This window comes from Crotalus tigris, unplaced genomic scaffold (assembly GCF_016545835.1).
Source record: "Crotalus tigris isolate CLP2741 ecotype Arizona unplaced genomic scaffold, ASM1654583v1 scf7180000024337.5909745, whole genome shotgun sequence".
NCBI lineage: Eukaryota > Metazoa > Chordata > Lepidosauria > Squamata > Viperidae > Crotalus > Crotalus tigris.
The window spans coordinates 4,893,350-4,915,626 of NW_024100507.1; the positions used below are offsets into that span (position 1 = coordinate 4,893,350).

Sequence of the window (22,277 nt, forward strand, 5' to 3'; positions counted from 1 at the left end):
ACAGCTGTAGGTTGAGGACTACTGTAGTAATCAGTGCTCAGTCATTGCAGGGTGCAAAAAATGGCCGCTGGTACGCAGCTTTTTATTGTTTATATAGAGATCACAGGAAGCAAAAGTTTCTACATGGCAATAGCATTTCATTGGTTAAACTCCCAACCAATCCTCAAGAATATAGAAGCCAGAGGCCAGAAACAGGGAATAGTTAATAACATCTTGTTGACACGAGCTAGCTGTTATCAGACAGGCAAGCAAGGTCACATAGACCTGCGCACTTTCACATCGCCAAGGTGATGTGAAGCGGAGGGAGGGGGGAGATAGATGCAGAGAGAAGAGAAACACAAGCTTTGGAGGGGCAGTGTTCTGCACACGACCTTTGCCTGTCTCTCACCTCTACAGACTACTTGTATCCTGAAATTTGAGATAGGAGGAGATGATTGTGGATGTACGATCTACAAACCCCCTTGTAAATATCAGGGTTCAATCCAGCACATCTCTGTGTTGCTTATATAAACAAATGTCCCGTTTCTCTCTCTCTCTCTCTCTCTCTCTCTCTCTCTCTCTCTCTCTCTCTCTCTCTCCCTCCCTCCCTCCCTCCCTCCCTCCCTCTCTCTCTCTCCTCCTCTGTCTTTGTGTGTGTGTGCGTGCATGTGCATGCATCTATTTTGAAGTGCTCCTAAAATGGGCTGGGTACAGTGGCTAAGATTTGGATGTAAATAATGCTCGATTTGGGGAGGAACTTAAGATTTTAAAGAATCTCGATATCTTTTTCTGAGCCAGAGTTTCTCAACCTTTCAGTTTTAAAATGTGTGGACTTCCAGAATTTCTGGGAGTTGAAGCCCACACATTTTAACGTTGCCAAAGCTGAGAAATACTATGTTAAGCCATGAAGACAACTGCTTCAGGAAGGAACCCAGTACACTCTGTGTGAAAAGCTATGGGATGGTATATGAATCTCTTGCATTAATTCAACCTGGGATGAGGGTAAATTAATACAAAATTAATTAACCAAGTTATACGTTTAATATGTGAACTAACATTAAATATGTTGCCTAGGAATCATTTCTGTGAGTGCTACTTAAAAACCTGAAGAAGGACCCAGATATATTATTCTGACAATGTTTCAGCAAGAATTTGAAAGTGCCAGTATGGGATACTTTAGGAAACAAACACATTTTCCAAACAAGCTTACTTTGCCCATTTCTGTAAGAGGAAGAATAAAAAGAAGTCACAAATCCTCTTTGTATTCCACCAGCAGGTGCATATGGGGAACCAAGCAGCAGGTCATTATTTCCATTCCTGTCAACATCAGCTGTCAGCAGGGACCAGCCTAGATTACAATATATTTCCTGCAAAAGTACCAGAATAACAGAGTTGGAAGGGTCCCTTGGAGATCTTCTTGTAGTCCAACCCCCTCCTTAAGCAGGAGACCCTATATCTTTTCAGACAACTGGTTGCCCAATCTCTTCTTAAAAACCTCTGGCGATGAAGCACCCACAACTTCTATTGTCAATAATTTGGTTCCCACATAAAAGAATATACAACTCACTTGCTGAAATACAGCATCTTCGGTAAAATTTATTTATAGAATAGGTAATATTACTGAATATTGAAGCATAACTACTAGACACATTCGACGCAGTGTTTCTCAACTGTGACAATTTTAAGGCATGTGGACTTCAACTCCCAGAATTCCACAGCCAGCATTGCTGGCTGTGGAATTCTGGGAGTTGAAGTCCACATGCCTTAAAATTGTCAAGGTTGAGAAACACTGCGTAGAGCGATAGTTTACCTTTAATTATCAAAAGAATCCGCCCTGTATTAGCACTATCCATTCCTGAATGGTTGAATATATGTTTAAAATGTATCCATTAAAGAAGAATGTGCCCTACACACGTACTTTGATTGTGTTTGAAGGAGGACACATAAGAATGGTGCTTTCATCCCGAGTAAAAATTGTACTGAATATCCGGGAAATTAATTTTCAAGATGCTTGTGACTGAGCAAAAAAAAAGTGGATTAAATTTGAATTCCATGCTTTGCCTTTTCATCAGCAAACTTACTTGACAAATTATTGTAATATTTGGAAGGTTGTGGAAACCTCCTCCTCTGTTGCCAAGAAATACGTATACAGAACCCTAAATAAGAAAATATAACATTGTAATAGATTCTTTTATTTTTTATTCTTTTCATCTTCACATTAAACTGCATTTCTCATAATTAGGTGAGTTAAAATATGATACAATGTCAAAATGCAGCAAACCGCATAAAAGGATTGGACTACAAAAACCACTCAAACCTTTGTAATCCAGATTAAACTAATCAATTCCTCTGTAAGATATGGGTCAATATAAAATACAGGTAACCCTCATTCAGTAACCACAATTGGGACCAGCAATTTGATTGTTAATTGAAGCGGTCACTAAGAGAAACCGCAACTACTTATAATCTTATTTCAGCTTTCCTTTGCTTACAGTTCCACAAAAGTCACACATTTATTTATTATTTACTCATTACATTTATTTGCTGCCCATCTCACCACAAAGAGATTCTGGGCAGCTATGCTATTCAAATGCAAAGACTGGTCACAAAGTTTCTTTTTCTTCACCATTGTAATTGTAAATGGTCACTAAACAAGGCAGCTGCTAAGTGAGGACTATACTGTATGTAGATGAATTCTAAGATGGCCAATAAATTGTTCCCATTATTATTTTTTATTTCAGACAATCAAAATATAAGCCTACATTAAATGCAATCTAATTAGCAAGGTTACTATTATTATTTTTATAACCCACCTTTATTTATACAAAAGCAGCCTACAAAATGCGAGGTGCCACTCGGGTATTTCCCCTGAACTGTATCCGAAGAGGGATGAGAGGGGAGGAGGAAGAGATGGAAGGAAGTTGGATGGGAGGAAGGGATGAGGGGAGAGAGGAGATGAGAGAGGGAGTAGGGAAGTAGGAAGGAAGGTTGAGAGGGTGGAAGCAGTCGGGGGGAGATAGACGAGTGACACCTAAGGTCTTATTTTAAAGGGATTTTTCTTTTTTATTTTTTTATATATAATGTATTGAATTGTATTGAAAATTGAAATAATTTTTTTTTTTAAAAAAGCAGCCTACAAAATGCTCCCTCCTCCCATTTTCCTCACAATAAAACTTTGAGGGGTGGGTTGGATTGAAAGAAAGCGACTGATTCAAGATCACCCAACTGGTTTTCATGCCTAAGGGAAGCCTGGAACTCACAGTCTCCTGCTTTCTAGGCCAACTGCACCAGACTAACTATATTTTTATATTAGCATTTTACAGTTGCCTACCGTGTAACTAAGCTCCCGGGATCCTACTGATGGGGCTCCTATTGCAAGATCCAATATTCCATCCACATTGAAGTCCAAAATTGCTATGGCAGAACCAAATCTTCCTGAAGGCTAGATAGAAGATAGACATATTCATTGCATAGACACACAGGCATTTATGTGCACACACACACACACACACACTCAAATACATTTCATGAAGCCAAAGCTATTTTAAAAAGAAGACACATTTAGATAATATATATATTGGACATTGTTATTTTTTCAATAGTAACACGTTATGGCAAATTATTCTTTAACTCATTAAGTAGGAAGCATTTAAGAGCTAAAATGGATTTGGTTGATGCTGCACTAAACTCTGTTAAATTTTGTTTCTTTAAATATAAGTTCTTGTATTCCTAACTACAAATTTAATTTAAATCACCAGTGAACTCTGTTCACAGTTACCAAGAGAACAACATCTTATTTGTTTGCCATCTATATACAATTTATTTGAACTGTCAATCCTTATGAGTATGTTCCTAGCACTTCTATACATCAAGTTATTCTGTTCATTTTATTTCTATGAAATAGTTTATAAATTATAAATGCTGCCTGAATAAGCCATGTAAAGGACAAAAACAATGACCAAATGTAGTATCAGTTGTGAACCTAACTTAGGTCTCCCAATTATTTGATTTTGGTAGCAATTAATGTACAGCCTTCCTCAACCTTATGCCCTATAAATGACTTGGAGCATACAGAGGTCACAGTGGCTGGAAATTCTGGTTGTTATAGTTTCTACACATCTAGAAGGAAAGGCTTACAGTAGTCTAGGTTCAGTTAGTTACAGAAGAAGCCTCATTAATGCAATTACAATAGGGAAAATAATAATGGAACTAGCGATCCAAAAATAAAGACAAAACATATTTAATTATCCATGTTTGACTTGTTTTGTTACCTTAGTGCCTTCTAGTATTTCATCTGCTTCTTGATCAAGGTCCAGATTGGAATGAGGCAAACCTGATTCATTGCCATAAACAATATAGACACGTCCCAACTGAATGTGTCCAACCAGGCTGTAACCTGGTGCCCCAACCACCAGGTCATCGTATCCATCCTGATTTAGGTCAGCTGAAGCCATAGCCCTGCATATGAGAGAAGATGGTGCCAATGTCCATTTGTATGACATTTCCTGTGCAGATTTAAAAAAAAAAAATTGGATAGTTTCTAGAGTTAGATGTAATTCCATAGAAATCCTGAAGAAAAATCAAGGGACCCAACTTAGCACCCAGAAATGCCAACAGACCTACAGACACCATTCTTGGTAGTTGCCTAACAGCCTATTACATTGCCAGATCTATCTCATTTTCAATTTGCTTTTTTTTTTAATGTTACTTTAAGGGGGGGGGGGATGGAACAAAAACTTATCAAGGAAGCCCTCAGAACTTGTAACTACCCTAACTGAGCCTTCATCAAATCCACAAAAAGATCCAGTAGGAGCACCTTCACAACAAATAGAAAAGAAGAGAACAACAAATGGAGCAACGTTGTCATTCTATACACTGCAGGAATATCGGAAAAGCTCAGGAGGATTTTCAACAAACACAACATAAATGCACATTTTAAACCCAGGAGTACATTAAGACATAAGTTTGCCCACCCTGAGGACAAAACACCCAGAGACAAATAGAGTAATGTGGTATGTCCAGCGCAATGCAGTGAGAAATGTGTAGGCTTTTACCACTGGGGAAACTAAACAACTATTTTAAAAATGCATGGCACAACACAGGAGAACAAACTCATTAGGACAAGATTCATCTGCATCTTCATTCTTCTGAAGACAGCAAAATTCACATTCTGGATACAGAAGACCACTGGTTTGAAAGAGGAGTCAAAGACGCTATCTATATTAAAACTGAACAGCCCTCCCTCAACACAGGAGGAAGGGTATGATACTACTTAATAATAATAATAATAATAATAGTAGTAAAGTTGGAAGGGACCTTGGAGGTCATCTAGTCCAACCCCCTGCTCGGGCAGGAAACCCTACACCATTTCGGACAAATGGCTGTCCAGTCTCTTCTTAAGAGACTGGACAGCCATTATCTCCTATTTTCATCACAGTCCTTTCAGCAGTCCCAAGAAGGTTCCATACCCATTGGGTATCTGAGGGATACAGATAAACCCCCAAATGGCCTCAATGACTCTCAGTATGGTAATAGCCAGCTGGCTGCAAATAATATAAATCCTTCCATTCCCCACCCAGTTAACTAGAACTGAAGAAGCTTCTTGGATGAGAAGCGAAAGGGAAAAGGAAAAAGGCAACAAAGTCCAGTGGTCCTTTGAGAAAGAAAAAAAAAAGATTGAAAATCTCCATAGATATTGATTCACTGACAAGGTTATTTCTAAACCAGTGAAGCAATTATCTATTATAAAGATAGCAGAAACAAATGTATAAATCAGTACTCACGATCCAAGTTTTGCATATGGAGTTTTCAGAAAATATGAAGCACTGGGCTTGGTGATGTATTTAGGTGACTGTTGCTGTGGGACTGCCAGCTCTTTCACTGAACTCTTTGTTGTGTCACTATTTTGGAACTGAAGATAATTCTGGGAAATAAGATGTGACCAATAAGCAGCGTAACCATTTACTGGATGCTGGAGTAGCAATTTATATTAGATGTAAACGTCCATTTCTCATTTTGCAGAGACATTATTGCAGCGAAGAAGCCTCGTATGACACTGGCACAGCTAATGATGTATTAGTGTTTGTTTCATTATATAAAAGATATCAATGCAACACATGGCGCTGGTTTCTTGAATTGTTTGCTAACTAGAGAAGTTTTCCAGGAAGAAATTTAAAAAATATATATCCTGTCCATTTTGTCAATTAAATACCAGCACAGTGCTCATTCGTGCTGTAGATATTGCTACAATACTTAGTCTGATATACAATGAGGATAAGAAAAATGAAAAAAAAGAGAAGAAGCGAAGTAGATCTTTTTGGTGCCAATTTTCCCAGCACCAGAAAGACTTGCTTCCTTACATCCCTACACCCACACATGGCTAAACTATTCACTGACTTTTCACTTAGCTTGTCTGAGCAGCAATGGGAAACTATCACATTTGTACTGGAGCAACAAATTACAGGCAGAGTCTGCCTTCACGGTGGGTCCGGACAGGCTGAGGAACATGTCCATTCCTGTCCTCAAGAAACACCAAGTAGTCCATCCTTGAGTAAAACACTGCTAGAGTATACCCCTATTAATGGAAGAAAACGTGGCTCTAATCTACTGATTCTTAGACCTCCTCAGATTCTCAGTTTCATTTTGTAGCCAATAGAGTTGCTGAGAAAAGCCTGGGGAACAACTCAAAAACTGGTGAGGATTACAGAAAGCTGCTAATTTTCTCAGCAAGGACAAACTGCTTCACTTTCTGCATGGCCCCTTTCTCTTTTCCCCATCATCAGCTTTCATTTCTCTCCCTCTTCTGAATCCATCCAGCAAATCTTGCCCAACTACACTCAAAGCTGCAATTTTAGAGTCAGAACAAATTCTACATTTACAAAGGAATAAAACTTACATCAAAGTTTAAAGTCCAGGCCATTCTGCATGTATGCCAATGGCACACATATATGCAAATGTGGAAGGGTTTGATCATTCTGCTGCAACCACCACTGTGCCTTTTTTGACTTCCCTTGTACATATCACTGAGCTAGGATATTATTTAAAGAATCATATTTAAAGAATTAAACAAACAAAAGATGTCCAATCCTGCAGATCTCCAGCAATTAATGTCTAAATTGCAATCATATATTTGGTTCCTGCGATTTATGTTTAGACCGAAAAGAAATTACCATTGTCCAATGGGGAATTTTTAAATAAACTCCTCTTTCTGTATAACTGATATTCTTTTCAACTGATTTGGCCACTTCAGAACTTATCTTCCTGTGGTACTGAGTTCTGGATTCTTTAAACCTATTGAAATAAGATACAATAAGTAGAAAGGTTCTGTATAGGAAGATAAAAACGAGATAAGTATGGGGCTGCCTAAATTCACATTGCAGTCAGCAAAAATATATGAATGAATAAACAATTCAAATATTTTAGTTACAAAATAATAGAAGGTTTTCCTGTTTTTCTGAATTGAGACTGTGATCGCTCTTAAATAATGCTGAATCAAGTTTGTATTTAATTTAAATACTCATTCCCTTGTTGTCTCTGCAGTTCTTCACACTGGAGACTTTAGTATTTTAATGTTTTTTAAAATGACAGTTCTTGATTATAAAGTTTATACCAGCCCTTTATTTAAACCACTTGGAGTGAATGGGCAGCCATATTTTTTTTAACAAAAGAAAAATAAAAGAAAAAGAAATTGAAGCTGATGAGGATAAATTGCATAAATAAAATAATATCTCAGCAACATCTATTTCCTGCTGTGCATTTCCATGATTGCCTTAAATACATCTTGTTTAAAGGCAGAAAAATACAATAATTTGAAATGAAACCATGAAACCAGGATTGGCATAAATGTATCACATATCCGTAAAGAACAACTGCATTGCAATAGTGAAGTTTTGACAGTAGTTCCAAAAATGAACAAAGAAGTATTATTGGGTTTTGCATAGCTATGGGTATTTTTCTTTGTTGCCAAGTCATGGCCAGAAAATAAAACTATATGGTCTTAATTTCCCACATTAAAAAATAATATCAATCTTGGAGTTAATTCATACCACTAGTTAAACTAGACTAATTACTATACTCACACAGAAAAGTTTCTCTGTTCATCTTCACACCGTATGAACAAAGGATTCTCAGGAATAAAGCAGCCACTGAAGAAAACATTAATAGATTAATTGTATTTAATATGTTTCATTTTTTAGCATGCCCACAACTTCCCCTACAGATAGTCCTCATTTAGTGACTGTTTTATTTAGTGACCATTCAGTTACAACAGTGATGATGAAGTAACTTTACAACCAATCCATGCATTTATGACCTTCACAGATCTGTAAAGCAAGGGAAAGCTAAAGTAAGATCTGTATTTTTAGCTTATTAATAATACTCTACAAGTTAAAATTAAAGATAAATCATAACAAGTAGCAATGAAATACACATTCTGTACTGTCCACATTCTGAATCACTGTTTGGTTGAATCAAGCTTTTGAAGAAAAATTCCAGGTAGAATTTCTTTTTTTGAAACAGTATGTTTTTTTCTAGGATGATCATTTGGAATTATTAACAAATACCTCACCTAGTCCCATAGTTTAACATCCAACTGGTTAACTGTAAAATATTATTCGATGAAAATGCCATATCGTCTACTCCGCCAAGGAAATAGTCATAGAACTTGTCCACTAAAAATGGGGATTTATTGGCATATATGGGATAAAGCTGTGAAGAATAAGATGCAATTTAATTAGTAAATTGGCTATTTCAACATTCACATCCCAAAAATTTCTTTTTTAGAAAAATATACTTACATTGGCAATAGCAATGATCTCGCCATAGCTATGGAAGCAATTATTTATAATTTACTATCATTATATAACTTTTCAATGCAGAAAAAAATGTTTCTTTGTATATTGCCTTTAACTATACCAAAAAGACACAATGGGTATTTTGAAACTCATAACATTTATATATTATTTAAATGACTGCTAGTAATGTTTTTTATTAGGAACATAATGAGCCAATTCCTATTAATGAAGTACAGGTCATTATGAGATAAATTACGAGTGTCATACTCTTATTTTTTCCTGCCTGCTTTCTTCTCCCTCTTTTCCTTCCTTTGTTCTGATTACCCACAATTTAGTATTATACCTATATACCAAAAAAGCTATCATAAATATTCATTATAGTTTATTGAAGCTAGTGCATTATACATGTTTACTAGGGAAGCAATGATTGCTGACAGACCTAGAAATGTTGAAATATTTCCTCATCTCTCTGACACTTGACTTCAAACTCATACTGTGGACTCCCTCTTAAAATGAAGATATTTATATAAACAAAGTCCACCCTATTTAATAAGATCAATATACAGTTGGCAACTTTAAAGGCATTTTCTGTACAGTAGCTATCATAAACAATATATATTGTCTGTATATTGTCTGCTTTCGACTACGACCAATAATTACAGTTGCCTGGTTATGACATTATTTTAAAGATTAAACAACCAGCAAAAATACTGAAACAATAAAAGCAATAAAACACCTTAATAAGTAGGCCAGGAAAGAGAAAATGAAAAGATACAATAGCCATTATCCTAAGACAATGTATGTTCTTAAAATGAAACAAAAAAAATCAAACTATAAGCTGAAAAGATTAGGGTTTCCATGTCTATTGAGACAGATCAGTGAATTTCTCTGGGGAAGACTCTCCCCCTTTATTCTAGCCACTTTTCTTTATACGTATATATTTTATTTCACTACCAATAATCCCCAACTTATGGCCATTCATTTAATGACAGTTTGAAAATATAATGATGCTGAAAAAAAATAACCAATGACAGTCCTCAAAGTTATGACTTTGGTCCACTCTCAAGGTCACAGGATCACAATTTGGGTGCTTGCCAACCAGCTCGCATTTACAGTGGTTGCAGTGTCCCAGGTTCATGTGATCATGATTTGCAACCAGCTGGCTTCCAACAAGCAAAGTTTATGGTTGGATTTGATTGACTGCATGATTGACTTAATAACTGCATGATTCGCTTAACAACTGCAGTAAAAATGGTCATAAAATAGAGACTGGTCATGTGATGACTCACTTAATGACCACATAGTTTAGCAACCAAAATTCCAGTCCCAATTGTGGTCATAAATCAAAAACTCCTGTACATCTTTCATAGTTTATTTAAGCTCTTAGATGTATTTTATCAGATAAAATTACCAAACTATTTATCATCCTACTAGTCCATCTACCTTATTGAAGACCCGCTTTCAAAATATAAAAATATCCCCATTGTAAGATTTCCCATTTTTTATACCTGATCTTCTCCAACATTTACATATACCAGTGTTTCTTCAACCCCTGCTTGAAAACCCATCAGTAATTAACAAACTCTCATTTGTTTTAAAATGTGTTAACTTTTACTCTGACTTACAGATCAAGGAGTTGCATATATGTGCAGTCAACAATTGTATTTTGAGTTATCACCTCCTTTCCATAATAATCCTCATAGATTGACAGTAAATCTTTAACAGGTACATACCTAAAAGTATTAATATCAGAACTTTGATTGAAGCCAACAAAAATGCACTGGTAAAAATGGCATTATAAATTATCTAAACACATTCTTTCCCTCCTTTTCTAGATTCCTTGATAAATATTGGTAATATTATATAAATCAAACACTAATCAAGCAATATGTCAGTAATAGGTAACTGGTAAAATGATGCAGCTTAGATATACTGTAGAACGGTGTTTCTTAACTGTGGCCATGTGAAGAGGTGTGGACTTCAACTACTCGTATTCTCCAGCCAGCAAACTGGTTGGAGAATTGTGGGAGTTGAAGTCCACACCTCTTCAAATGGCCAAGGTTGAGAAACACTGCTGTAGAGCACAGGTTTTGTATTCCAAAAATCTCAGACTAAATTGTTGACTCCCCCAGGACTAGGAATTTAAGCTCAAGGAGGAAAAGTTGAATAGAAATCTAACAAACAAATATAAATGAAAAAGAATTGATACAAGCAATACTCTGCTCTATAATGCAACACTCAGAGTTAAACTAGACACTTAAACTGCACATCACTATGCCCAATTTATTGGCTTTATTTTCTTGGATGTAAATACAGTATGGTCTGATTTAAACTGTTCAAATTCTTCTCCTGCTCTCCATTTTTTTTTAAATAGAAACATTCAACAAACTACGATTATGGCTTCAAAGATTAGTAAAAGTAAAACTGAATTGAAATAAACGATTGGCAAATGGTGTAAGAATTCTCAGAAATGCAAGTTTTATATGTTCTTTGTGTACCCGACAATGGTTAATAGCCTTGTTACCACAATCTGTACCAATTGTAAAGGTAATCCTATACAGAGTGCATTGAAGTAATCAGGGCAGAATGTAATTGAAGTATGGACACCATTACCAGAAATGAGGGTTATATTAAGTGGACCCTCTTACTTAGAGGCTAGTATGATCCATCTACTATTATATATGGTTGTAGGCCTCTACAGAACTAAACAAGTTACCCTCAATCTCCTTCATCCAGTACAACATTAGAGTCTAATTCACAATGGTTCTTGAGGACCTGACTAGCTGAGAAGAAAAAATAATAGATTTCAGTAACTGTTTCTCATCCTCCTTCTGCAATTTGCAACACTATGTGAGTGTGTGTATCAACGTCCATATGCATCAAACATTAATGATCGCATTTGTGGCTCTTACCAGTTTGCTTTCAAGTAATCAAAATCAAGTTCATATTGGCTTAACACATCTCCCCCTAAAATGAGAATGAAAGGAGTGTATGTCATCAATTTATTTAACAACAAAAAAAGATGCAGCTTCATGTTGAAATGTTATGATGAATATAATCCCTTATATCCTGTGATTTAACCTAACACAATTGACACAGGACAACCATTCATATGACATATTATGAGCACTGCAGTAATATTGGATAGGTCACATGGGCTTTTCCTATAAGATTGGTAGCCCTTCTATATGGGTTGGGGGGGCTTTCCCTCTCTCTTACACATTGCAACACATGTTTTATAGCCATAATGGGACACTATCAAAGCAAATGGAATGCCAGTGATAGTCTTTGAAATGTCAGCCCTTGGGCAACAAAGCTCATGAAACTCAAAGAAACTTCAGAAAAACCTTGTGATACATCATGGGAATCTACAATTTTAGAAAATCACACTGGTTATAAGCAGACTTGTGGATAATATAAAGTTCCACCTATAATATAATACAATGTAATAGAAATCCATAATTTATAGTTCCATTAAAATATATCTAATGTGAATATATCAGAAATGGAAAACAGCAGCTGATATATATTAAACATCAAGTAGTTCTAGAGACGGGAAACCAAAATGGAGAATGCCTATGATATATATGTACTGTAATAATGACATTCACATACACATATACTTTTCAAATAAAATTAGAGAATGCCATCTCCAGAGTCTCATAACCTTGAGACATTCAAAGGAAATTTGGGGAGAGTTTTCTAGGATTTATAAGTACATAAATTACCAAAATCGCCAGTAGAATGAGCTTGTGAATATGAGCCATGAAAATCAATCTAAATAAAAAAGAACAATATTATTTATAATTCTTTATCACTTTAACAACTAAAGAAATGTTAACTGCTTTTAAAAATTTCTTTTTTTTCTAAACTAATCCGGATTGTAGAGATAAAACACTCCCTTGTGGCCTTTTCCCTGCTTGTGTATATAGGAATTTCCTACCAATAGTTTGTTGTCAATTGATTGCAAAAATCCCTTATGTTTCTTGTTACTTGTCTATCTCTATCTTCAGAACTGCCCAAGTGCTTTAATTCAGCCTCAGCATATAAACAGCTCTGCAGTGAGCAGCCTTCATCCATAAAAGACTAAAAAAAGAAATCCAATAGGCAAACATTTTTTTGCTATAAACTATATAAATCCTTTAAAAGAGCAACATATGGATATTCAAAGATGACTGAAATATTATTCATTAAAATATATAGTTTTTAGCTGTGGTTCATAAAAGCACTGCAGACTGCAAGGATCTGATTTATTTTTTTAATATTCTATTGACATTTGTGAGGATGAAGCAAAATAATAAATGCAACTTTAAAACAAGCACATGGAAAAACCCTACGACGGAAACAGGACACTACTTACAGCTGCCATGGCCCGAAGAAATCCTTGTTCAATCCCCAAGCTGTGCCAGCTTACATCTGCCACCATGTGCGAGGCAATCCCAAAGAGAAAAGCCACCAGCTTCTCTGTAGCCTAAGTACCATTTTTTTTTAAAAAAAGTAACTCCATAAAAACATTATTAAAAGCAAGTGGACAAAAGACAGACAATACATGACATCTCAGAGCCAATCTATTTGGTGATTAAAATTGACTGCAAATATGAATTACGTAAGTTTAGTTTTAATAGATGAAATGTTCACACTTCATATAAAGCAGTGGTTCTCAACCTGTGGGTCGGGACCCCATTTGGGGTCGAACGACCATTTCACGGGGGTCGCCAAACAAGGCTGTCCGCCATTTTTTCCCCCTTTTCTTTGGCCACGCCTCTGGCACCCGGTGATGTATAAGTGGTTGGGGGTCACCACAACATGGGGAACTATATTATGGGGTCGCGGCATTAGAAAGGTTGAGAACCACTGATATAAGGGATGGTTTCCAAAGAATAATATGAACTACAGAACGGAAAAGGTAGAAACCAAAGACCTATTTGACTTAGAAGGCATCCACCATCAAATTAGAGATAAATAAATCACTGTGGAGTGTGTACTAACAGTGCATGGGTATGCTTAGGAGGGCACTTACTGTTTGAGCCTGCCCTATCTATGTTTCCTGGGGAAATACATGGGAAAATCCCATTGGAGGAAAGTTCCACTTAGGGTTAGGGTTACGTCACTATGAACTCATAGAGCAAAATAGACATCGCCAACAAACTCGGAGTGTTTGGGTATGGTTAGGAGGGCACTGAGATTTCTAGCCTGCCCTATCTATGTTTCCTGGGAAAATACATGGGAAAATCCCATTGGAGGAAAATTCCACTTAGGGTTAGGGTTAGGTCACTATGAACTCATAGAGCAAAATGGACATCGTCAACAAACTCGGAGTGTTGGGTATGGTTAGGAGGGCACTGACATTTCTAGCCTGCCCTATCTATGTTTCCTGGGAAAGTACATGGGAAAATCCCATTGGAGGAAAATTCCACTTAGGGTTAGGGTTAGGTCACTATGAACTCATAGAGCAAAACGGACATTGCCAACGAACTCGGAGTGCTTGGGTATAGTTAGGAGGGCAGTTACTTTTCTAGCCTGCCCTATCTATGTTTCCTGGGAAAATACATGGGAAAATCCGATTGGAGGAAAATTCCACTTAGGGTTAGGGTTATGTCACTATGAACTCATAGAGCAAAACGGACAACACCAACAAACTCGGACTGCTTGGTTATGGTTAGGAAGGCACTGAAATTTCTAGCCTGCCCTATCTATGTTTCCTGAGAAAATACATGGGAAAATCCCATTGGAGGAAAATTCCATGTAGGGTTAGGGTTAGGTCACCATGAACTCATGGAGCAACTGCCCTCGTAACCATACCTAAACACTCCGAGTTTGTTGGCGATGTCCATTTTGCTCTGTGAGTGCATAGTGACCTAACCCTAACCCTACATGGAATTTTCCTCCAATGGGATTTTTCCATGTATTTTCCCAGGAAACATAGATAGGGCAGGCTAGAAATGTCAGTGCCCTCCTAACCATACCCAAGAACTCCGAGTTTGTTGCTGTTGTCCATTTTGCTCTATGAGTTCATAGTGACCTAACCCTAACCCTAAGTGGAATTTTCCTCCAATGGGATTTTTCCATGTATTTTCCCAGGAAACAGAGATAGGGCAGGCTAGAAATGTCAGTGCCCTCCTAACCATAACCAAGCAGTCCGAGTTTGTTGCTGTTGTCCATTTTGCTCTATGAGTTCATAGTGACATAACTCTAACCCTAAGTGGAATTTTCCTCCAATGGGATTTTCCCATGTATTTTCCCAGGAAACATAGATAGGGCAGGCTAGAAATGTCAGTGCCCTCCTAACCATAACCAAGCACTCTGAGTTTGTTGGCGATGTCCATTTTGCTCTATGAGTTCATAGTGACCTAACCGGAACCCTAAGTGGAACTTTCTCCAATGAGATTTTCCCATGCATTTTCCCCGGAAACATAGATAGGGCAGTGCCCTCCTAGAAATGTCAGTGCCCTCCTAACCATACCCAAGCACTCCGAGTTTGTTGGCGATGTCCATTTTGCTCTATGAGTTCATAGTGACCTAACCCTAACCCTAAGTGGAATTTTCCTCCAATGGGATTTTCCCATGTATTTTCCCAGGAAACATAAATAGGGCAGGCTAGAAATGTCAGTGCCCTCCTAACCATACACAAGCACTCCGAGTTTGTTGGTGGTGTCATTTTGCTCTATGAGTTCATAGTGACCTAACCCTAACCCTAAGTGGAACTTTCCTCCAATGGGATTTTCCCATTTCTTTTCCCAGGAAAAATAGATAGGGCAGCTAGAAAAGTAACTGCCCTCCTAACCATACCCAAGCACTCCGAGTTTGTTATCGATGTCCATTTTGCTCTATGAGTTCATAGTGACCTAACCCTAACCCTAAGTGGAACTTTCCTCCAATGGAATTTTCGCATTTGTTTTCCCAGGAAACATAGATAGGGCAGGCTAGAAATGTCAGTGCCCTCCTAACCATACCCAAGAACTCCGAGTTTGTTGCTGTTGTCCATTTTGCTCTATGAGTTCATAGTGACCTAACCCTAACCCTAAGTGGAATTTTCCTCCAATGGGATTTTTCCATGTATTTTCCCAGGAAACAGAGATAGGGCAGGCTAGAAATGTCAGTGCCCTCCTAACCATAACCAAGCAGTCCGAGTTTGTTGCTGTTGTCCATTTTGCTCTATGAGTTCATAGTGACATAACTCTAACCCTAAGTGGAATTTTCCTCCAATGGGATTTTCCCATGTATTTTCCCAGGAAACATAGATAGGGCAGGCTAGAAATGTCAGTGCCCTCCTAACCATAACCAAGCACTCTGAGTTTGTTGGCGATGTCCATTTTGCTCTATGAGTTCATAGTGACCTAACCGGAACCCTAAGTGGAACTTTCTCCAATGAGATTTTCCCATGCATTTTCCCCGGAAACATAGATAGGGCAGTGCCCTCCTAGAAATGTCAGTGCCCTCCTAACCATACCCAAGCACTCCGAGTTTGTTGGCGATGTCCATTTTGCTCTATGAGTTCATAGTGACCTAACCCTAACCCTAAGTGGAATTTTCCTCCAATGGGATTTTCCCATGTATTTTCCCAGGAAACATAAATAGGGCAGGCTAGAAATGTCAGTGCCCTCCTAACCATACACAAGCACTCCGAGTTTGTTGGTGGTGTCATTTTGCTCTATGAGTTCATAGTGACCTAACCCTAACCCTAAGTGGAACTTTCCTCCAATGGGATTTTCCCATTTCTTTTCCCAGGAAAAATAGATAGGGCAGCTAGAAAAGTAACTGCCCTCCTAACCATACCCAAGCACTCCGAGTTTGTTATCGATGTCCATTTTGCTCTATGAGTTCATAGTGACCTAACCCTAACCCTAAGTGGAACTTTCCTCCAATGGAATTTTCGCATTTGTTTTCCCAGGAAACATAGATAGGGCAGGCTAGAAAAGTAACTGCCCTCCTAACCATACCCAAGTACTGCAAGTTTGTTGGCAATGTCCATTTTGCTCTATAAGTTCATGGTGACCTAACCCTAACCCTACATGGAATTTTCCTCCAATGGGATTTTCCCATGTATTTTCCCAGGAAACATAGATAGGACAGGCTGGAAAAGTAACGGCCCTCCTATCCATACCCAAGAACTCCGAGTTTGTTGGCGATGTCCATTTTGCTCTATCAGTTCATGGTGACCTAATGCTAACCATACCCAAGAGTTTGTTAGCAATGTCCATTTTGCTCTCCATGTTTCTTATGATATTACCAAGTTCTTATGATATTACCAAGTTTCTTATGATATTACCCTAAGCATTTCTAGCCTGCCCTATCTATGTTTCCTGGGAAAACACATGGGAAAATCCCATTGGAGGAAAATTCCATGTAGGGTTAGGGTTAGGTCACCATGAACTCATAGAGCAAAAAGGACATCGCCAACAAACGTAGAGTGCTTGGTTATTGTTAGGAGGGCAGTTACTTTTCTAGCCTGCCCTATCTATGTTTCCTGGGAAAATACATGGGAAAATCCCATTGGAGGAAAATTCCATGTAGGGTTAGGGTTAGGTCACCATGAACTCATAGAGCAAAAAGGACATCGCCAACAAACGTAGAGTGCTTGGGTATTGTTAGGAGGGCAGTTACTTTTCTAGCCTGCCCTATCTATGTTTCCTGGGAAAATACATCGGAAAATCCCATTGGAGGAAAATTCCACTTAGGGTTAGGGTTACATCACCATGAACTTCTAGAGCAACTTCCCTCGTAACCATACCCAAGCACTCCGAGTTTATTGGTGATGTCCATTTTTCTCTGTGAGTGCATAGTGACCTAACCCTAACCCTAAGTGGAATTTTCCTCCAATAGGATTTTCCCATGTATTTTCCCAGGAAACATAGACAGGGCAGGCTAGAAAAGTAACTCCCCTCCTAACCATACCGAAACACTCCGAGTTTGTTGGCGATGTCCATTTTGCTCTATGAGTTCATAGTGACCTAACCCTAACCCTAAGTGGAATTTTCCTACAATGAGATTTTCCCATGTATTTTCCCAGGAAACATAGAAAGGGCACGCTAGAAATGTCAGTGCCCTCCTAACCATACCCAAGCACTCCGAGTTTGTTGGCGATGTCCATTTTGCTCTATGAGTTCATAGTGACCTAACCCTAACCCTAAGTGGAACTTACCTCCAATGGGATTTTCCCATGTATTTTCCCAAGAAACATAGATAGGGCAGGCTAGAAAAGTAACTGCCCTCCTAACCATACCCAAGCACTCCGAATGTGTTGGCGATGTCCATTTTGCTCTATGGGTTCATAGTGACCTAACCCTAATCCTAAGTGGAATTTTCCTCCAATGGGATTTTCCCATGTATATTCCCAGCAAACATAGATAGGGCAGGCTAGAAATGTCAGTGCCCTCCTAACCATACCCAAGCACTCCGAGTTTGTTCGCGATGTCCATTTTGCTCTATGAGTTCATAGTGACCTAACCCTAACCCTAAGTGGAATTTTCCTCCAATGGGATTTTCCCATGTATTTTCCCTGGAAACATAAATAGGGCAGGCTAGAAATGTCAGTGCCCTCCTAACCATACCCAAGCACTCCGAGTTTGTTGGCGGTGTCATTTTGCTCTATGAGTTCATAGTGACCTAACCCTAACCCTAAGTGGAACTTTCCTCCAATGGGATTTTCCCATTTCTTTTCCCAGGAAAAATAGATAGGGCAGCTAGAAAAGTAACTGCCCTCCTAACCATACCCAAGCACTCCGAGTTTGTTATCGATGTCCATTTTGCTCTATGAGTTCATAGTGACCTAACCCTAACCCTAAGTGGAACTTTCCTCCAATGGAATTTTCGCATTTGTTTTCCCAGGAAACATAGATAGGGCAGGCTAGAAAAGTAACTGCCCTCCTAACCATACCCAAGTACTGCATGTTTGTTGGCAATGTCCATTTTGCTCTATAAGTTCATGGTGACCTAACCCTAACCCTACATGGAATTTTCCTCCAATGGGATTTTCCCATGTATTTTCCCAGGAAACATAGATAGGACAGGCTGGAAAAGTAACGGCCCTCCTATCCATACCCAAGAACTCCGAGTTTGTTGGCGATGTCCATTTTGCTCTATCAGTTCATGGTGACCTAATGCTAACCATACCCAAGAGTTTGTTAGCAATGTCCATTTTGCTCTCCATGTTTCTTATGATATTACCAAGTTCTTATGATATTACCAAGTTTCTTATGATATTACCCTAAGCATTTCTAGCCTGCCCTATCTATGTTTCCTGGGAAAACACATGGGAAAATCCCATTGGAGGAAAATTCCATGTAGGGTTAGGGTTAGGTCACCATGAACTCATAGAGCAAAAAGGACATCGCCAACAAACGTAGAGTGCTTGGGTATTGTTAGGAGGGCAGTTACTTTTCTAGCCTGCCCTATCTATGTTTCCTGGGAAAATACATGGGAAAATCCCATTGGAGGAAAATTCCATGTAGGGTTAGGGTTAGGTCACCATGAACTCATAGAGCAAAAAGGACATCGCCAACAAACGTAGAGTGCTTGGGTATTGTTAGGAGGGCAGTTACTTTTCTAGCCTGCCCTATCTATGTTTCCTGGGAAAATACATCGGAAAATCCCATTGGAGGAAAATTCCACTTAGGGTTAGGGTTACATCACCATGAACTTCTAGAGCAACTTCCCTCGTAACCATACCCAAGCACTCCGAGTTTATTGGTGATGTCCATTTTTCTCTGTGAGTGCATAGTGACCTAACCCTAACCCTAAGTGGAATTTTCCTCCAATAGGATTTTCCCATGTATTTTCCCAGGAAACATAGACAGGGCAGGCTAGAAAAGTAACTCCCCTCCTAACCATACCGAAACACTCCGAGTTTGTTGGCGATGTCCATTTTGCTCTATGAGTTCATAGTGACCTAACCCTAACCCTAAGTGGAATTTTCCTACAATGAGATTTTCCCATGTATTTTCCCAGGAAACATAGAAAGGGCACGCTAGAAATGTCAGTGCCCTCCTAACCATACCCAAGCACTCCGAGTTTGTTGGCGATGTCCATTTTGCTCTATGAGTTCATAGTGACCTAACCCTAACCCTAAGTGGAACTTTCCTCCAATGGGATTTTCCCATGTATTTTCCCAAGAAACATAGATAGGGCAGGATAGAAAAGTAACTGCCCTCCTAACCATACCCAAGAACTCCGAATGTGTTGGCGATGTCCATTTTGCTCTATGGGTTCATAGTGACCTAACCCTAATCCTAAGTGGAATTTTCCTCCAATGGGATTTTCCCATGTATATTCCCAGCAAACATAGATAGGGCAGGCTAGAAATGTCAGTGCCCTCCTAACCATACCCAAGCACTCCGAGTTTGTTGGCGATATCCATTTTGCTCTATGAGTTCATAGTGACCTAACCCCAACCCTAAGTGGAATTTTCCTCCAATGGGATTTTCCCATGTATTTTCCCAGGAAACATAGATAGGGCAGGCTAGAAATGTCAGTGCCCTCCTAACCAGAACCAAGCACTCTGAGTTTGTTGGCAATGTCCATTTTGCTCTATGAGTTCATAGTGACCTAACTGGAACCCTAAGTGGAACTTTCTCCAATGGGATTTTCCCATGTATATTCCCAGCAAACATAGATAGGGCAGGCTAGAAAAGTAATTGCCCTCCTAACCATACCCAAGCACTCCGAGTTTGTTGACAATGTCCATTTTGCTCTATGAGTTCATAGTGACCTAACCCTAACCCTAAGTGGAATTTTCCTCGAATGGGATTTTCCCATGTATTTTCCCAGCAAACATAGATAGGGCAGGCTAGAAATGTCAGTGCCCTCCTAACCATACCCAAGCACTCTGAGTTTGTTGACGATGTCCATTTTGCTCTATGAGTTCATAGTGACCTAACCCTAACCCTAAGTGGAATTTTCCTCCAATGGGATTTTCCCATGCATTTTCCCCGGAAACAGAGATAGGGCAGTGCCCTCCTAACCATACCCAAGCACTCCGAGTTTGTTGGCGATGTCCATTTTGCTCTATGAGTTCATAGTGACCTAACCCTAACCCTAAGTGGAATTTTCCTCCAATGGGATTTTCCCATGTATTTTCCCAGGAAACATAGATAGGGCAGGCTAGAAATGTCAGTGCCCTCCTAACCATACCCAAGCACTCCGAGTTTGTTGGCGATGTCCATTTTGCTCTATGAGTTTATAGTGACCTAACCCTAACCCTAAGTGGAACTTTCCTCCAATGGAATTTTCCCATTTGTTTTCCCAGGAAACATAGATAGGGCAGGCTAGAAAAGTAACTGCCCTCCTAACCATACCCAAGCACTCCGAGTTTGTTATGTCCATTTTGCTCTATCAGTTCATGGTGACCTAACACTAACCATACCCAAGTGTTTGTTAGCAATGTCCATTTTGCTCTCCATGTTTCTTATGATATTACCAAGTTCTTATGATATTACCAAGTTTCTTATGATATTACCCTAAGCATTTCTAGCCTGCCCTATCTATGTTTCCTGGGAAAACACATGGGAAAATCCCATTGGAGGAAAATTCCATGTAGGGTTAGGGTTAGGTCACCATGAACTCATAGAGCAAAAAGGACATCGCCAACAAACTTGGAGTGCTTGGGTATTGTTAGGAGGGCAGTTAATTTTCTAGCCTGCCCTATCTATGTTTCCTGGAAAAATACATGGGAAAATCCCATTGGAGGAAAGTTCCACTAAGGGTTAGGGTTAGGTCACTATGAACTCATAGAACAAAACGGACATCGCCAACAAACTCGGAGTGTTTGGGTATGGTTAGAAGGGCACTGAAATTTCTAGCCTGCCCTATCTATGTTTCCTGGGAAACTACATGGGAAAATCCCATTGGAGGAAAATTCCACTTAGGGTTAGGGTTAGGTCACTATGAACTCATAGAGCAAAATGTATATCGCCAACCAACTCGGAGTGCTTGGGTATGGTTAGGAGGGCAGTTACTTTTCTAGCCTGCCCTATCTCTGTTTCCTGGGAAAATACATGGGAAAATCCCATTGGAGGAAAATTCCACTTAGGGTTAGGGTTAGGTCACCATGAACTCATAGAGCAACTGCCTTCGTAACCATACCCAAGCACTCCGAGTTTGTTGGCGATGTCCATTTTGCTCTATGAGTTCATGGTGACCTAACCCTAACCGTAAGTGGAATTTTCCTCCAATGGTATTTTCCCATGTATTTTCTCAGGAAACATAGATAGGGCATGCTAGAAAAGTAGCTGCCCTCCTAACCATACCCAAGCACTCCGAGTTTGTTGGCGATGTCCATTTTGCTCTATGAGTTCATGGTGACATAACGCTAACCATACCCAAGAGTTTGTTAGCAATGTCCATTTTGCTCTCCCAGTTTCTTATGATATTACCATGTTTCTTGTGATATTACAAAGTTCTTATGATATTACCAAGTTTCTTATGATATTATCCCAAGCATTTCTAGCCTGCCCTATCTATGTTTCCTGGGAAACTACATGGGAAAATCCCATTGGAGGAAAATTCCAC

General features: G+C 38.9%; 1 protein-coding gene across 6 annotated transcripts in view; it reads right to left on the bottom strand.

Annotated features, from left to right (window-relative positions):
* The window catches only part of GPLD1 (glycosylphosphatidylinositol specific phospholipase D1), a 65,105-nt gene that overhangs the window by 8,375 nt on the left and 34,453 nt on the right, over positions 1-22,277 (bottom strand). For 5 of the 6 annotated variants that reach the window (XM_039325441.1, XM_039325437.1, XM_039325439.1 and 2 more), the window contains 13 exons: positions 13,132-13,242; positions 12,500-12,548; positions 11,684-11,738; positions 10,397-10,504; positions 8,775-8,802; positions 8,546-8,685; positions 8,058-8,123; positions 7,149-7,269; positions 5,763-5,902; positions 4,251-4,437; positions 3,311-3,421; positions 2,061-2,135; positions 1,190-1,346 (listed from right to left, as the gene is read on the bottom strand). In XM_039325441.1, coding sequence (XP_039181375.1) covers positions 1,190-1,346; positions 2,061-2,135; positions 3,311-3,421; positions 4,251-4,437; positions 5,763-5,902; positions 7,149-7,269; positions 8,058-8,123; positions 8,546-8,685; positions 8,775-8,802; positions 10,397-10,504; positions 11,684-11,738; positions 12,500-12,548; positions 13,132-13,242 — 1,348 coding nt within the window. The remainder of the gene's footprint in view (positions 1-1,189; positions 1,347-2,060; positions 2,136-3,310; positions 3,422-4,250; positions 4,438-5,762; positions 5,903-7,148; positions 7,270-8,057; positions 8,124-8,545; positions 8,686-8,774; positions 8,803-10,396; positions 10,505-11,683; positions 11,739-12,499; positions 12,549-13,131; positions 13,243-22,277) is intronic. The other variant, XM_039325442.1, reaches the window with a different exon arrangement.